Source organism: Papilio polytes, unplaced genomic scaffold (assembly GCF_000836215.1).
Source record: "Papilio polytes unplaced genomic scaffold, Ppol_1.0 DF821067.1, whole genome shotgun sequence".
Lineage (NCBI taxonomy): Eukaryota > Metazoa > Arthropoda > Insecta > Lepidoptera > Papilionidae > Papilio > Papilio polytes.
Genome location: NW_013528137.1, coordinates 222,465 through 240,716, shown reverse-complemented (window position 1 = coordinate 240,716; position 18,252 = coordinate 222,465). Strand labels below are relative to the sequence as shown.

The 18,252-nt window shown below is 33.0% G+C and overlaps 1 protein-coding gene and 1 non-coding gene across 3 annotated transcripts in view; one reads left to right on the top strand and one right to left on the bottom strand.

Annotated features, from left to right (window-relative positions):
* LOC106109833 overlaps positions 1 to 15,241 on the top strand; it is a 54,110-nt gene extending 38,869 nt beyond the window's left edge. For both annotated transcript variants that reach the window (XM_013291460.1, XM_013291458.1), the window contains 5 exons: positions 7,610 to 7,877; positions 9,623 to 9,768; positions 13,389 to 13,482; positions 13,751 to 13,905; positions 14,706 to 15,241. In XM_013291460.1, coding sequence (XP_013146914.1) covers positions 7,725 to 7,877; positions 9,623 to 9,768; positions 13,389 to 13,482; positions 13,751 to 13,905; positions 14,706 to 14,997 — 840 coding nt within the window. In that variant the 5' untranslated portion in view covers positions 7,610 to 7,724 and the 3' untranslated portion in view covers positions 14,998 to 15,241. The remainder of the gene's footprint in view (positions 1 to 7,609; positions 7,878 to 9,622; positions 9,769 to 13,388; positions 13,483 to 13,750; positions 13,906 to 14,705) is intronic.
* Positions 15,242 to 16,058: 817 nt separating this feature from the next.
* Trnal-caa lies at positions 16,059 to 16,169 on the bottom strand. The gene is made up of 2 exons: positions 16,132 to 16,169; positions 16,059 to 16,103 (listed from the first exon to the last, which is right to left on the bottom strand). It is a non-coding gene; the product is annotated as a tRNA-Leu (tRNA).
* Between the last annotated feature and the right edge of the window lie 2,083 nt (positions 16,170 to 18,252).

Below are 18,252 nucleotides of genomic sequence, written 5' to 3'. Positions count from 1 at the left end.
TATAGCACATTTATACAAAGTTCAATGTTATTTGTCTGTTTTTATAAAAGCTTGTACTTGTAATCTTTTTATCACGAATTAACTATTAAATGGTTCAATTTCCACCTTAAGTGACGATTAATCTATTATTATGCTTTAGTTACTTATTTATTTACTTGAGTAATTTGATTTACATATTGAAAACGACTTGCGAGTTCAATTTACAAGAAACAAGTTAACGAAGTACATATATTATTTAATTTATTTAACGTTCGTACTAAAAATTCGCAATCAATGCTTTAAACGTTTTAAAAATCCACAAAACCCATTAAAACAAGTTCAAAACTCAACCCTATTTTAGGTTACCTTTGTCGCTTACCAACATAGAATAGGTTTTTACAGTATTCAAATAGTAATACAATTGAGTACGTGCAGACAGATATTAGATTACGAAAAAGCCACCTTAGCCCCGACAGGGCGCGGCCGCTCCGCAATTACAAAATGGTCATGAACTTTATGTTCTATGAATTCTTAGTACACTGCTGCACTAGTAAGCAAATTACAATAACAGTTAGTTTTCACTACTGACAAGGACAAAAGCATATATCTCATTTGTTTCGTAAATAATAGGGGACGACAAAATGTTTATACAAGAATTACATTTAAACCCCAGTTGTAAAGTGAAAAAAATATTTTGCTGAAATACAAGCTTAGGGTTTTGTAGTATCATTTTTAGAAGTGTCTCATTAACATTTAACTTTCTCTTAACATATAGCTGGAAGCTATAATCATAATAAACTGCCGGTACAGGACTTCGTGACTGCCAGAGGAAAAGCTTGTAGCATTAATACGTAACACGCATCTTCAATTTTGTGTAACATCGCTGTATAAACAATAATCAAGTGTCCAAATTAAGAAAAATACGTTCTTATAGTTTACTCTGCTTTAGTAAGTAGTTAAATTCCCATCTCGTTATAAACATTTCACAAATTGTTGCAAGAAAACTTGTAAGAAATTAGCGGAGAAAATTCAATTACCGTTTAGTTCCATCGTTAAAATGAGCTATTATTTCTTATTGCAATACTTCCCAGCATCGAAATTGTGAATGATTTCAATACATGAATTGTAATTTCGATGCTATTCACATACATCGATAACCAGAGTATAATAGCCTGTGTGTCTTTCAAATGATGATATCACGATCGTTCTACAATCTTTGGTTTGGTAAACAATGTTATAAATGCAGCTGTTGTTACAGTTGTATTAGATTTTGAACTCTATTCTTTAGAAGTAGCGACATATTCTGTTTTGACTGTTGGTAAAACTATTGTTGTTTTGTTAAAGAATGTGCAGCCAAGGTCGGAGAATCTGCAGAGCCGTAGCGTGCGTAACAAATCGGCCGGTGTCGATGTCGCAACTAATTGTTTTGTTGTAACAATGACTTTGAGTGCTTTTGTTTGTTGTACACAAATATATATATAGAAATTGCAAGTAATTTCAATTACATCATAATTTCACGCTTTTTAACTTCGCGGGAGTCGGCAGATCGAAATTATCATGTTGGAAGAGTATTCTTTGTATTATAAAAGCTAAATTCCACTGGTCTTGATTATTTATAGGTCCAGCGAAGATCGCAAAATCCGATCATTCTACATCGAATAATATTGTCAGTTGTCCGTATAACTTTCATCAACACTTTTACCTTAACTTAGCGGACTGTCTGTAAGTTCAGAAGTTTTCTACATAGATTAAGTTAACATTATCTGTTATACAAAGCTTCAGATCGAAGGCACGTGTTTGTGCGGCAACATAATAACACGGCATCGAGTTAACCGTTGCATCACTCGTGTTCACCACCGGCCTACCGCATCAAATTGCCACCCGCCAGGATTTAACTACCTACATTCCCCTGTTCCTCGTGCACGCACTACACTTAGATACCAATTACAAGTTGCCAGGGGAAAGAATGAAACGTATCCGAAGATTTCTAGCGTAACAATTTATGTATTAGCTTTAATTATCCTCACGGTATTCAATACACTAACTGCAGTTAATCTTTAAGTATCCCTTAGTATAGATTAACAGAGGGTCATCTTTACTGAGTCCCGTAACTGTTATATTAAATGGCCGATTAAAAGTTATCTTAAAAGTTAAAAAGTAAAATGTTAATGAAGTTAAAAAGAGGCATATATCATAAATTCAAAATCCGTTTAAATCTTTGCCGCCGGCAATTACAAAATATCGATTAATCGACCTCCCAACTAGATTTCGGTTTTGTTAATCGATATTAAAATCTAATCGATTATGCGGCTTCTTCATTTTCTAACTAATTAAAGATACATATCATTTTAAAAACTACCTGTTTTTAATTATTAAAGGCCGCACTTTAATTGTGAACCCACTCAGAAAGCAACTTGACGTTATTCTCACTGTGTACACTGAAAGCTATGGGTAAATTTAAGTTACAGTTATTTTTAGGTAATATTAACATTGACACTGATTAAACCAAGTCCTAAATAATGTCTGTCTAAAAATTCTCTCCTCATCAAATTACTATAAGGTTGGTAGAAAAACAAATGACTACAGCTTTAAAACAACGAACAAAAAAATAACAAAATCAAACAGTAAAAAAATCCTCGCCTGAGAATCCAAGACCAGCGGCATTACAAAGCCTAACTACGTTAACATAATAATGTATCATAACACGTTCGGGGAAGAAAAAATGCATTAATTCGTTGTAAAGTAACATAATGATTAAAGGTCGGTAAGAGAGATGGGTTCAGTTAATTACAGATTGACGGCTCTTTGATTGCCTCTCACGCTGCACGAAATAGGCTTCCGAATTGAACTGTTTAATGCTTCTGCATACAACATTACGTAAAAAAAACTTACTTTTAGATGCGCCTAAATGAAGAGGAAAGATTTGTATTTTTATGTTTATGTGTGTATTGAAATCATACTAATATTATAAATGCAAAAGTTAAGATGAATGGATGTTTGTTAGAGTTTGTAGCCTAAACGGCTTAACGAATCTCGATAAAATTTGGCCTAGGCGTAGAAGACGGTCTAGAACACATAGGCTACCTTTTTTTTAACGACGCGGACGAAGTCGAGAGCTAATAAAGACCAAATTGCTGAAGGTCTTTTAACGGCTAACCAGAAAATATAACACATCACAATAATATAATTTTTAATATACAGTAAATGATTCAATTTCTATTGAAAAATTGTACAAAATGAAGCGTGTGGTAGCGCTGTCAGTTGTGGAATAAGGCACTAACAGACAAAACGCAACATTAAAATTAGCGTTATTAATAAAACCCGTTTAATTAACAATGGATGCAGGAAGGTGAACAGGAAGAGTTAACCGTTAGTACAAACCGAGCGAAACCAAGTACCAGGAATCTATGCATTGGAGTTTCTAACGGCCATTGTAGCGCACGCAATTCATATTGAAGCAATTGCTTTGCATTACACGAAATGTACCGCAGTTGGCCCATATATGGAAGATATTTGAATACAGTGAAAATTGTATTCGAATACCTACAGTCGTATTCAATGTTAGCAATTAATTCTGTAGCTATGATCTGTAGTTTATTGAAATTGTTGAACTAGAAATCTATTTTAAGGTCTGTTTCAAGTTATTAGACGTAATTTATCTATACTTCTATACTATTATAATAAAGCGTAAACACACACTTCTCTGTTGCCTTCTCTGTTGCAAAAATATGCTGTAATTGCTGACATCTTATGTCAGCAATTACAGCATATTTTTGAATATTTCTTTTTTAAATATAAAGCCCTACACTTACGTCATGCTTTAGGCTATATGTTTTCACGCCATTAAACTTAGGGAGTAAATATTTTGGATGAAAACCCTAATGTGGGAAAGAGACCATAAGTTGCTGCCAACATCAAGGAAGCAAGGTTGCCATGGTGTGTCATTTTGACATTTGCTATTGATATTTTGACAAATGTGAACGATAAAATAATGTTTTCATAATTTCATGCGGATGAAGCCGCACGTGAACAGCTAGTCTTAATATAAAGTCAGATTGGTACGCACAGATTATATTAAAATTAAGATGCGTTAACGAATCATCACGTCACGTTACGGAATTGTCGATAATGCGTTACAAAAAAGTTAAAACATTAACGACGTAACATAACATGCTATGATCACGTTACAAATGCAACAAACAAGTGTAGACGTCTAACACCTTAATCTATTTTAGATTGATGATGTATTTTAGATAATATAATACTGGCAGGTCCCGTGCGGCTTCATCCACATGAAATTATAAAAACTTTATTTTATTATTCACATTTGTCAAATTCTCAATTATAAACATCAAAATTATCGTTACCATAATAAGTTTGCTTCCTTAATGCTGGCAGCTTGTAGTTTATGGTAACTTTCCCGCATAATTTTTTTTCCAATTTATTTATCCCCAGGTTTAATATCGTGAAAGTACATAGCCTAAAGCGTAACGTAAGTGTAGTCTATTAAAGAAATAATTATTCAAAAATATGTTGTGATTGCTGACATCCTACGCCACAGAGATCTGTGTCTTTACGCTTTATTATATTAGTATACATTGACATCGTTGAAAGTTTCAAAAGGCTGTGTTTATTAGCGTGTATATTACTCTAACACCTAGACACAGACAAGCGCCATTTGAACAGAATTTGTACATTTTAAATGTCGTTTTAGTATTTGACCATGAGTCATTTACATAAAAAATAGAGATTTACGAATTGTTTTAATCGTGTTTAATATACTACGCAAAATACGGTACTAGAGAAGACAATGGGTCGTTAACAAAAACGGATCTAACCAGCCCGGAGGAAACTGCAGGGAAATCATTAATTATATCACGTTTACAAAAGCAATTGTTCATTAAAATCACAATAGCTAACCGACATTAATCGATTAAAAACTATATAATATAACAAACATCAATTGTATTATTGTTTAAACAAGTTAATAAACTTTTTTTGTATAAGATTACGAACTATCAAGCTACTAATTAAATTCTCTGAAATAGCGTAGCGACCCATAGATAAAAAAAAAACAAAACACGTCGAATAAAAATAGAAATGAAATTCCAATTTCAAATTCTGTTTCAAAATATGTTTGTTTTTTATTTTTCTTTTTTTTTTGCAACAGTTTGCAACAAAAGCTTGATTAAAAAAAAATACATTGACGTCATTCATTGGTACCATTCAAATGCATTTAAACGTGTACAATAACACTAAACAGCTTCACCAAACAACACAAACTCAGTGTTTACACTGAACTTGTTAACACAAATATGCAATTAAAATGGAAAGTCGTAAAGCAAACGGCGCAAAGAATGTAAAATGGCTTGAAACACAGGAATAGTTCCACTAACGCATACAAATATCGTCTTTACTGCTTTGATTTTAAAATCTAAAATAGCATACAACTGCAAATGTAACATCATGCACTAAAGTGTTAAAACATTCAAGAGTTGAACAATCAATTGCAAAATAGAATTAGGCAAAACTAGCGAACATAAGTAAATGCTTATGACTTCATACATGAAAACTAGGTAAATATTGCATGGGGTCACGCTGGACCACACAGAAAATTCAAAGAACTTATTACTATGACTAGCTGTTGCCCGCGACTTCTTCCACACAATATTAAGATAAAAAATTGGCTATAATATGCCCGTCTATGCTACTTTTCACCGAAAATCGTTCGAAATCGGCACAGACGTTTCGGAGATTAACAGGAACAAACGCGGCTTGCGGACAGACAGACAGACAGACAAAAGAAAATGAATGCGATTTTCGTTACCAGCAACGCAAACACACCATCTGGATTTTTTTCTTTTCATATTACAATTTTTTTGATATGGAGTAACAATAACGCATTTTTACCTTTTAAACAGTTGTGAAGTAAAAAGGAACTTATATACAATGTGATAAAAACCATAATCATTTGTACAAATTTCAAGGTTCTTTATTTAGTAGGTTTGTAGTAAATGTGACATTCTCAAATGTGTAATTTATTTGAATTGAATTTAAGAGCGTGCGCACACCCGAAACTAAACTATCGAACAACTATTTAGTCTCGCAATGATTCCTATGAGCTTATGAAGGTGCGGACACTCAGTTTTTAGTTGTGCAACTAAACAGTTGAATTTACTGCGAAACAATCGACAATCGCACAGTTGTGCGATAGTTTAGTCACAGGTGTCCCGCTCTAAAAGATTAAATTAATTTATGTTCGATTTGTGTCAATAAGAATGAAATAAAACTACAAGACAAGTTAAAATCATTTATAACCACAATTTACATGTTTTACTTTTATTTCTCATAGAATAGCAATAATTTCTTCTTCTAAAATAAATAAAGACGTGGGAACGTGGGACGTGGATTTTATAATAATAAAATGAGTGACCATGTGGAGCTGTTCACAAAGGATTGGTCCTGCGCAAATCACAAACTTACAAAGCCAGTCAAATAGAGTAATTGTTATTCCATTAGCGTTTGTGTTCACACTGCGCGAAAGTGCATCTCATACATGACTTGTGAATCCTTTTCTAAACAACATTATTGCAATACATCTTATCTTCATACAAATAAAGACTATTTTACCTTTTTTTCTTTCTCAACAATTCCTTTAACAACCCGGAAGGACTTTCGCTGACTCAACACTCGTGTTTGTTTTTGCTTGAACAAGCACTGCTTTATGTTATTTGAAACAAATTTAAGCATGCAAAAAACTGCATGACTAAAAACGTTTTAGTTTAAACTCAATTTTTTAATTCGTATATTTTATTAAAATTAATGCAATGAAAATAAATAATTTAACCTACGAAGTCTTACTTTCTTTTTAATAAGACGTCTTTCAAAATCAGATTCTAATTATTTTATCAGATCAATTTAAATAAATAACATCGATTAAACCGAGTACTCGTTTAAAAATCAATCAGAAGCCATAGATAAAAAAAACAATTAGCCGTTAACATTATTGTTGCCGACTGTACCACTTCACATAAAATCGACAACGCAAGTTCCCACTATTGTAATCGGTAGAAATAAACCCTGATGTGTCAGTCAAAGTTTTTATTCGATTCAATCACCTTCTGACCCGAATCGATTTAATTAAGGAATCGCTATCGATACGATGATTCGAATCAATTGGAAACGATACTCGTGAAAAATGGATCAGTGAAAGTTTGTGAGATCACGATCAAGGATGATTCGAGTGAAAATTACAAATTACTTTAACGGTTTCTAGGTCCAGTAATGACTATTATAAGGAGATATACTTATAATATTATACTGTAAAATTCCGCGCTCTTTTCTGTAGTCGCAGTTTCCGAATTAACTTTTACATAACATAAAGTAATACGAGAATAAACCAAGCAAAGACTACTTAGTAAACTTCACCTACAGTTTTTAAAGACCCTTTTAACTGCTAGCAATCTACTTTTTTTTACAACCAGTCATTTTAAAACATTTTTTTCACCCTATTTCATTGCAACACTACCGTATAATGATTGTTATAATCATAATAATTTGTAGACACCGCTATCTGACCACAAGCTACAAGGTAATTCGAAAAGGTTAAACGTTTCATTCTCTGTTACAGATTCGAGACAAGCAGACAAAATGATGAAGAAAATATGATAGAGTAACCATAACAATAGAAAAATGCAACCCTAATACGAAAATAGACGTAAATATGGTATAGTGATAAAACCAAGATGGCGCATAAAGTGAAGAGCAATCATTACGTGGCAACACACAGGTCCGGAATGGACTCGCCCTCTTCCGGAGGGTACCTACACAGGGGATCATCGAGGGATGAAAACGACAGCCACCGAGCACCCTCGGAAAGAACTTTATCTGAATATACGGTGAGTTTTTTTTTCAATAAGTAGAGACGAGGGGATCTTTTAGACCGATTAGTAACTTAATTTGTGCGCATAAGACTGACGGGATAGAAATTTAATTCTGAACTCTTTTTTATATTATATACCAACTAGTTTTTACTCGCGACTTTGTCCGTATTAAATTATAAAGTAGTAAAAAATACAGCCCATGTTACTCAGTGATATTGTAGATTTTTAATAGATAAAGAATATTTGAAATCGGTAAATTACTTTTTGAGTTATTCCAATACATACAAAAATACAAATATTTCCTATTTATAATACATATTAGTATAGATAATAGAATACGAACGTACCTTGTGAGCAAAGTAATAAGCATTTCCTACCAAATTCCTTCATCAAAAAACAAAAAAAAAATACGTTCTATTCTGAATCGTTGTACATTTAAAGTGAAATTTTATCTGAAATATCAAACGAATTTATTATATGTAAATAATGTGGCCTACACTACAGTCAGAACAATGCGTGTAAACAAGATTGGATATGCTCTGATTTCCATTGACTTATACTGACATATGACGTCATAAATCAGCATCTCGCGTTCCTACGAAAATAATTTAGTACCGCCCGCGGTATCCGATTTCGCATTATAGTTGTGGCATATTGACAGAAAAAGAGATTTTATTTGAACACGGTTGATTAAAAAATGGTTAAAACTGTATATATTTATGATTTAAGTGTTTCCTTCTAAGAAAAGCTGTGATAATATAAATAATAACAAGAAAACTTTTCTTTTACTCTTTTCTTTCCAAAGTATTTATTTAATGTATCATAAGTCTTCTTTTTATTCACAATTTGTTGTTCCCTTTTTAATAATAATCAACCTCCAAGGTCGTTTCATCATAAATCAACGTACGAAATATACGCAATTTGATTTATTTCTGACACACCAACATGAGTTTCTAAACTCATAGTTCATTTGTAGAAAATGTAACATTCCATGATATTGATTGACGCTTGACTGTTATAGGGGAGTCAATTTAAAAGCGCATAGCGGAAAAGCGTTTAATTTTTTTTCATTAAAATTGTACTATTTTTTAAATACAGCCAAAAGTGGTAGAGATTCAGCAATTACCAAGAAATATAATTAAAAGTGTGAAATATGTCTTGAAAAGTAAATCTTCCTTGTTTTTTTCTTTTGTATTTCGTCACACGCTAGATCCTAGTCTTGGAGTCTATAGTTATCTATGTATTTTTTCTTTAGTGAGAATTTAATGAGCACTTATTGCTCCTTAAATGTTCTCCAACATTTGGTTAGCCATTCGATATTACACTTTACCTTAGGCACTTAAAAGTATGATATCCGCTGTCTCTTATAACTCGCACCTTCGCATATTTCTCATATCAATGTTAGATAAATCGCATCTAATCTAATTATATTATTCGCATCGAATCATCATTTGGCAATCGAATATGATGCGAATGTTTTCGTTTTATTCGATTACTTCAATCGATAACGTGGTATTGAATTTCTTATTTTGTTCGGATGTAAATGCTTCCAATTAAAGTTGTATTCGACCTTCTGTTATTTTGCGTAATAGTTTCTATTACATTCTTGTTTCAATCTCTGATCGGAATTCTATTTTACTATCTGATTAACATTTATAAACGTTAATTGTCAGAAATAAAAAACATTTATATTATTTTGCTCTCTTTTTTATTATATTCTCTATGTATTTTGCGATATAAGGAATTTTTCTATGTTTCAGACCATAGACGAGAGGACGCGGTCGCCCTCTGGTGGTGGCTCGGGAGAACATCGCAACGGTAGACGACACCAGGCGGGCGGGTCACCGCGCGCTGATTCCGATGTCTACGTCACCAGCGCCGCCTACCGCCCGCCCTCGGAAATTAGGTAACAACGAAATAACTAACCAAGTTATTCGATAAATTCTAAGATAAAATAATAAAACAAACATCGATTTAATTACAAACTAGCTGTACCCCTGCGGCTTCATCCGCATGACACTGTAAAAACTATTTTATTGTTTACATTTATCAAATTATCAATTGCAAATGTCAAAATGACATGACATGATGACAAACCGTGGCAACCTTGCTTCCTTGATGTTGGCAGCAACTTATGGTCTCTTTCCCACATTAAGCTTTTTGTCTAAAATATTTACCCCCTAAGTTGAATAGCGTGAAAATATATAGCCTAAAGCTTTACGTAAGTGTAGGGCTTTTTATTGATAAAAGAATTATTCAAAAATATGCTAAAATTGCTGACATCTTAGGCAACAAAGAAGTGTGTGTTTACGCTTTATTATAATAGTATAGATGAATATAACCGGTCCCTACAATGTTTTATTTATCGATTGCATTACACTTCTTATCTAAACGATACAAGAAAATCGCAGACTCGATGAATGAAATTCTCTCGATTGAAATTCGCAAACATCGATTATCTTAAAATAACCGTAACATCGACATCTGGCTTCTCCAATCGTCGAATTATTTCCTACGTTACATTCTATTCGTTGGCATTCTCTACAATTTATTACATCCGACAAAACAGTATCATAAAATAATTCGCGGAAGTCGTAAATGTTTTTAATTTATACAAAAAGAATTTACAGACATGTTAAAGTAAAACTGCGTTTAAAATGTGCTATCATTCTGTCTACTATAAATCGATTTTCAGACAAATCAATATTTTATCGTGTTTATGCTTCTACAAAAATTCCTTGACATCTTAGAATACAAGCAGTTGATATTTAGAGTAAATATAAATATGAACAACCTAACTCGATATAGCTTATGTCCAATGTCGAATTATTCATCACTAGCTGTTCCTGGCGACTTCCCCGCTTGAAGTTAAAAATCAATAAACAATATAGCCTATGTTACTCACTGATAACGTAGTTTTTTAATAGTAAAGGATATTTGAAATCGGTTTACTGTTTTTGACTTATTTCAATACATACAAATCTTTGCTCTTTATAATATTAGTATAGATATAGATTATTGGAGCGTAAAACGAAATTCCTTATGTTTACAATTTTTTTTACAAGAATTCCATAGTACAATCGACACATAAAGTGGATCACAATACATACGTAAAGTACAGTTAGCGACAATAATCATAAAATCGAATGTGATGCCACGCCGCGCCGCAAGATGTCGCGACACAGTATGCGAGTATTGTCAATGATTGTTCCCACGTACAACTAGAATTATTGTGGAAATGTCACACTTTCTAACCCAAGCACAGAACTTTGGTAATAAAATAGATGCGTAAATATATTTAGCACAAATAAGATTTATTACTTTCATATATGCAATAGTAATTTTATTCTATTAATTCTTTCGTATCAATAATTAGATTCAGAATAGGTTAAGAAATCGTATTCAGATATTGGAATTGTTAACTAGCTACAGTAAAAACTCTTTCAAATCTCAATTGATATCTTATCGATATTGTACTCAAAACCATTCACATCACTATTCCTGTACTGACTTAGCCCTTAATACTTAGTGTTCCTATAGTAAATTCAAGTCTAGGAATTTCAATTCCGATGTGGTTTGGTTGCACTGTGTAGGTCAACCGGTACAACCCCATTGTTCCCGCCCGGGATGCGTCCCGTATTACCAATGGAATCTATTGCAAATAACACACAAGAATGTAGTACTTATTAATGCAATGTTAAATGTCATAGAAAATTTGAATTTAGCAAACCTTTATTAGCATGTAAATTTTATAAACGTGTTTATTGAACTGTCTTAATTGTAAAACCATGTCTAATATAGTCGTTACCATTTGAAATTCAATACTATCTATAATAATATTATAAAGAGGAATGATTTGTATTTTTAAGTATTGAATTCACTCAAAAAATACTGGGCCGATTTGAAAATTGAATTGAAAATTCTTTCGCCATTAGAAAGGTAATTTATCTGTAAGTAAAGTAGTCTATATTTTTTAATTTCACGCGAGCGAAGTCGCGAGCAACAACTAGTAAGTTAATAAATACACGCTGTATTTGTGCAAATTAGTTAACCAGTACATATTTCATCCAAAAAACCACAATCATTTTATAATAAGTCGATATTTAAATTGGACATCACTATTCGTCAATATAAAGTTAATTTTATATGTAATGGCAAAAACTAGTGTTGTGACATGGTTATCGATAGTTCTATCTGATGAAGTAATTAGTGAAGGTTATTATTATAAAAACATTGTACGTAAAAACTTTATTATATGTATAAGATTACTTCAGGTGCCTAGCTCTTTCTGCGTTGAAAAGCTTGGAATAGTTTTTATTTCATGCCTATTACTATGCAAAATTCAGTTAAGTTTTTATACTTATCTGAAATTAAAGAATGTATAGTATGCTCCATTTTTTATAGTTTTTTGTTGTATAATCCTTTCGAGCTTATTATTGTTTTCATAGTTCACATGAAGTATTAAAACTATCGGAACGAATTTCGTGCAACAACTTTCTACTCCGACGTCCTTGCCACCGTGACAATCGCATTCCTTTAACGTGCATTTCCACTGTCAGAGTTCTCGCATTAAAACATACTGCCGTCTCTCTTATTCATCTTACAAATACTGAGACAGTATGAAGTTAACGTACAGTTGTCACAGTTGTAGAAACTTACTGTTAGATGTAATTTGTTTCCCGATATTCCCAGACGTTTTTGTGATTCGATTTCATAACGCACCTTTGTTGATGCCGACTGGAGCGGTTCATCTTGAATTATTAACTTAAATACATTTCTTGGAAGCTTAAGAAGGTGACAGTTATTTTTTTATTGTAATTATTGAATGAAAACAACAAACCAAACCAACTTTGTTGTTGGTGCGTTAAATAGGTTAGTAAGTCCTAACGATGAAACTTCATAAGTTTTGAAGAGTTTTTTTTTTTATTATTTAGCGTGCTAAACATAAAGTAGAGGCGTAAGAAAAGGTGAATGGAGTGGGTGGAAGACAAAACAGTCTAAGTTTCTACATTTCATAAATGTGTACGTATTTATGAAGCTGACTGTACTTAAATCGTCCAAAGGGATAAATTATTTACCCTTTCACTAAAATTCGACGACTTATTCAAGCGTCTGTCACATGACTCAGCGATACGTGCCTCGTTAGGGTTTGTTTTTATTATTGGACAAAAACTCTTCACGTGCACAATGACGGGTCCTTAAAGAGCCTTCCTTTTCTTTTCATGATTGAGATAATCAACCTTTAAATAGACAACTAATTTAAGTGCTGTCCTGTTGACGAGGCTTTTGTGCCTTTTTATCAACAATAAAAAGTTTGACGGATGTTTTATATGGAAGTAAGCGGTGAGTGGATTAGTTCAATGCTATAGGAATTTATTTTCTCCTAACAACCTCTCCTACAATTTTAATAATACAGCTAATCATAAAGCGTATTTGTAATGGACAATTGACGTTATAATTGATAATTGAGATATTATTAAGTGTAGGCGTGCTAAAAATTAATTTAATTCAATGTGTATTTAACAGTCGGCAGTCGCGAGGGCCTCGCAGCGTTTACTCCTACAGAAGCGCGGTGGCGCCCTCTGTTGCCTCCACACATCGCTCAAAAGTCTCCAGAAAGGTAAACTAAATATTTATTTACATAACTTTTTATTACAAGTGTATAGCGACCTCCGACTATCTACTCTCCCTTTTACATCTTGGGAAGGGGTGGGTGGCTGAAAACCACCACTGGATCTCAACCAGTATCCGTTAAGCTGAGCCTCCCCCCTTTTGCCATCGGTTACTAATCTTCATAAATGCTTCTTACTTTGTGTATTTTGAATGGCAATAAAATGGTTTTTATTTTATAATTTTTTTTATTTTTCATTAATTAAAAAATATTTCAGGCGGGTGTAAAAGTAGAGACGATGGCAGCGCCAAACCCTTTCTGTCCGAACGTGAAGGGCATGTGCTGTCTCATGCTGTTGCTCAACCTTGGCCTCATCCTCGTCACCCTCGGCTTTGTTATAGTGCTGCAGTTCTTCGAGCCACTGTTTGTCTGGTTAGTACTATATTTTTAAGAACAACGCCATCTATTGATATTATGTTTACTTTAGTATTACGAAGTAAATATTGCAGCAGTAAATTGTATTTGTTAGTAAAAGTAATATTCAAACACAGGTCGGTTTCTAGTTTCAATTTAATTGTAATAATTTCTTTTGTAATGCCATCAATGCGATGCCAGTATTGCGTGGGAACCGATTATGAGAATGTGAACTGCTCTTAATAACCTTTAACTCAGTAAACCGGGCCACCGGAGTATGGTAAAAAGCTAAACGATTCCGAAAAATTGAGCAATCGCATCAGAACTAGAACGAAACGCGACTTTATCCGGCGTCGCCGCGGAGCGTGAACGATTGTTCTCGGCCGTACATTAAAAATCAATTTGAATTTACAAAAAAATATAACTCACCAACTCTCCAACGGTACACGCAATTTGGATGACAATGTGACATTCATGGAACATCGTTGGTTTCCACAATTCCCGCCATTACGCTTTTTTGGCGGTAATCAATTTTTTATTCATTTTCCCGCCCACTTGACCTATCGTTTATCTTGTTTAAGACCAGAGAAATTCGTTATCTGTTATTCGAAATTGATTAATACCTTTAACCTGTAAATTGAATTTTATAAACAAATGTTCCGTTCCCATTTTAATCTGTAGAAATATTTTTAGCAACCCTTTGCTCCAAGTAATATTTGAGCTTATTATTTAAGAGAATTAAGTAATGCGTCTCCTTACCCCGAAGGAGGTATATTCAGTCTGAGATCTGAACTTTATAAATCATTTAATATTTCCAGGATTCTAGGAATAGTATTCCTGATATTCGGCTTCATCACACTCGTCGGCAGCCTCATATACTGCGTGGTTCTCTGCAGAGAGAACCCTTACCCGAGGTACCCTGACGACTTCTACTGGACTCACCACTGGTCAAAGACAATAGGACCTTCCGAGATACATTACAGCGCCAGCGAAAAGCCCTACAGACAGAACGGACACAGCGACAGATATAATAAATACAACGGGAAATACTCCGATAGAGAAAGTGCTAAAGGTTATTCTGACAGGGAAAGCAAGTTAAGTAGGTATTAACAATGAAACTTAGGTTATACTGAGGTACTGTGCTGCATTTAATAACGTAATGTTGTCACAAATACCATTAATGATTGAACTGAAGAGTTTATAGGTTAGAATTCTACAATGCATATTTGTAAAATCTTCCTTATTGATTTTAACGCCATCTTTCTTTATTTAATTAAAATAGAGAAAAATTGTATTTTTAAGATTAACTGATTGATCCTGTTTTAACACCGATTTAATTATATTTAAAAGTACAATGTAAATATCAAATATTTCAAATAAAAAAATACGTATTGTAAAATATTAATTGTGTGACATGATGGACAAAGCTTTACTAATACTTACATTTTTGTTGTATTTACATAGTAAATAGAATAAAATAATTAAGAATAGTTTACTGCTCTCCACAATTTTAACACAAGTCATAAATTATATATATTTTTAACAAGAGATATATTTTTTTATGTTCATAACAAAATATTTATTTTATTTGTTCTTTCTTAGCGAATGTAAATAATCTTTTATAAATAATATTAGTATAGTTACAATAAAGCGATTGCCATATTAAATTTATTTTTCTTTATTTAATGTGCTAGTAATGTTTAATTATTGTAGGAACTTCAACACATTAATACCGGGAATCATATATTTAAATAACTATGTAAAATAATCAACATAAATTGAAAATATTTTAATAAATAATTTTGTGCATTTGTTTTTAGTATTATTTTCTTACACCTAACCCTACCAGAAGTGTGTTTCTTTGCTTTTTTTAGATGTACCAGCTTACGCCCGCGACTCTTTCGCGTGGGATTTAAAAAAAACAACAAAAGAGAGTAGCCTCTGTGTTCTTTCATATTATCCACTACACCTATGTCAAATTTTATCGAGATCCGTTCAGGTGGATGGATGGATGTCAGTTTGTAGCCTAAACGGCTAAAGGGATCTCGATAAAATTTGGCATAGATGTAGAGGATAGTCTGGAAGAAATAGGCTTGCTTTTGTTTTTTTTATTCCGCGCGAACGGAGTCGCGGGTGAACGCTAGCTATTTTCGTAAGATGAGCAAAAAGTATGTCAGAAGTGGGATTCGAACCCACGCCCTCAGAGAGGACCAGAACGCCCGACCCGCTGAGCGGGCAAGTTGCCTTGAGTCTGGCGCCTTAGACCGCTCGGCCATCCTGACTACACACGTAGTTGCTAAAATACTCTATGATGATTTTTCTCATTAGGCCATTTCCATTTGAAAGAGGAATGTTATTTTTGGCAATATTTTTTTAAAATTATTGCATGTAACGTAACTATATAAACTAATTCCATTGTAACAATTTGAACGAGTATAAAATTTGTAACGGCTTTTCACCTTAGAGTATTTCTCCGAAACTATGGCGTTACTTACAATTTCAACAAAATTAAGGGTCTGTCTTACCATATTGTAAATTGTGTAACACTCCAACGTGTAAAATATGAGATGGAAATATCGGTTTTAGTTACCTTAGCCTCTATCAGCTAGTGGTTGGACAGGCCCCAAAAGATATAAAAATATAAAAGAAAGCAGATTGTTCTTTTTTCATTAAACCCTTTTCCACGAGCAAATAACCGCGTAACAGCCATAAACTGTGATAATATCCTATGAGCAATGTACCTGCGCAGTCGCAAGTGCCGTCCGAGTTTGGCAAAATTTAACGCTTTTAGCTTTCAAACAGTATTATTTTGGTCTATCAAATAGGTACCTAATCTGTAGGTAATAGCCTAAAAATCACTAAGTTTAGTTGAGTACCGAGTAATGTAGTAGCTAATATACCATAGTCCCATCATCTATGTCATCTTTAATAATAACAAACTTCTTTGTTGCCTAAGATGTCAGCATTTACAGCATATTTTTGAATAATTCTTTTCTTAATAAAAAGCCCTACACTTACGTCACGCTAAAGCGTGGCCTAAAGGCAATATATTTTCCCGCTATTAAACTTAGGGGGTAAATGTTTTGGATAAAAGCTTAATGTGGGAAAGAGACCATAAGTTGATGCCAAAATCAAGGAAGCAAGATTGCCAAGGTTTGTCATGTCATGTCATTTTGACATTTGATTGATTGAAAATAAATGTATTATTAAAATTTTCATAATTTCATGCGGATGAAGCCGCACGGGATCAGCTAGTTTACTATAATCTACACGACTATACTCTAGACTACTAACGACTAGTCTATTGCGAACAGGGTGCACAATCTCAGTACATTTAACTTGGAAATCCGAAGATAAAATACTGCAATATAACGGAGCACCTTAAATCTATTTTGATAATAAGAAACAGACTAATTTTGTTTTTAGTAGTATTATATTTGTTATATATGCCAACGCGCAGTAATAGATGGCTGTTTTACCAATACAAAATTACTAGTTCAATTAATATACGATAGATGCCGCTATTTAGTAGCTCTTCTTGTAGTGTTTTTTTTAGTGTATTTGTTGAATGAAACCTTTTTTCAACTCTGATTTACTTCTTTTTAATTGTCACTTGTAATTCGATGTCAGTTCAATAAGTAAAATGTCTATTACATTTATTTATCGTTAAAGTACTCTGTATTATCGTTTAATTGAAAATACTCAACAGTATTTAGGTAGGTGCAGTCCTGGTTGTAAAGAAAGAGGAGGTATGTCTGTTTCTATGTCTACTTACTTCAGAACATTACAGACTTTTATATAACACAGTCTCTATCCAGCAGTAAGACGTCTCTTTTCGTATAATGAGAATTTATAGCTATAGTCCACATCTATGGCCTAGTGCCTCTGTACATTGCCGGACTACTTAAGTATTTGTTTGTAGTGTTTTGTCTTTAACATGTATTTGGTTCTTTCACAACCATATTTATAGCAGTAAAGCAAAAGTAGTAAATTGTTACACTAATCTCTCTTAGACTTATTTTTGTACATTAAAGCATGCTTTTAATGAGTGCAATAATACTAAATAAGATATAACCAGTAAGAAGGTGGGAAAATTTTATTTGGGCCATTAGTCTCAGATTCTAAATGTTATTGCCATGGTATTACAGTTTTAGTCACTAGCCTTATTATTTTTTGTTAAAATAACAGATTATTATTTTAAGGTATGCATCAAGTACTACAAGTTGTACAACTGATGTCACTGATGTTTATGTATGATTTCTCATCTCAATACCTACCGCGTAACACCGTAGGATATATGAAATATGAGATTGTATAAAATGTGATTGTTGATACTTATAATATAATTGTTAACTATGTGAAGAC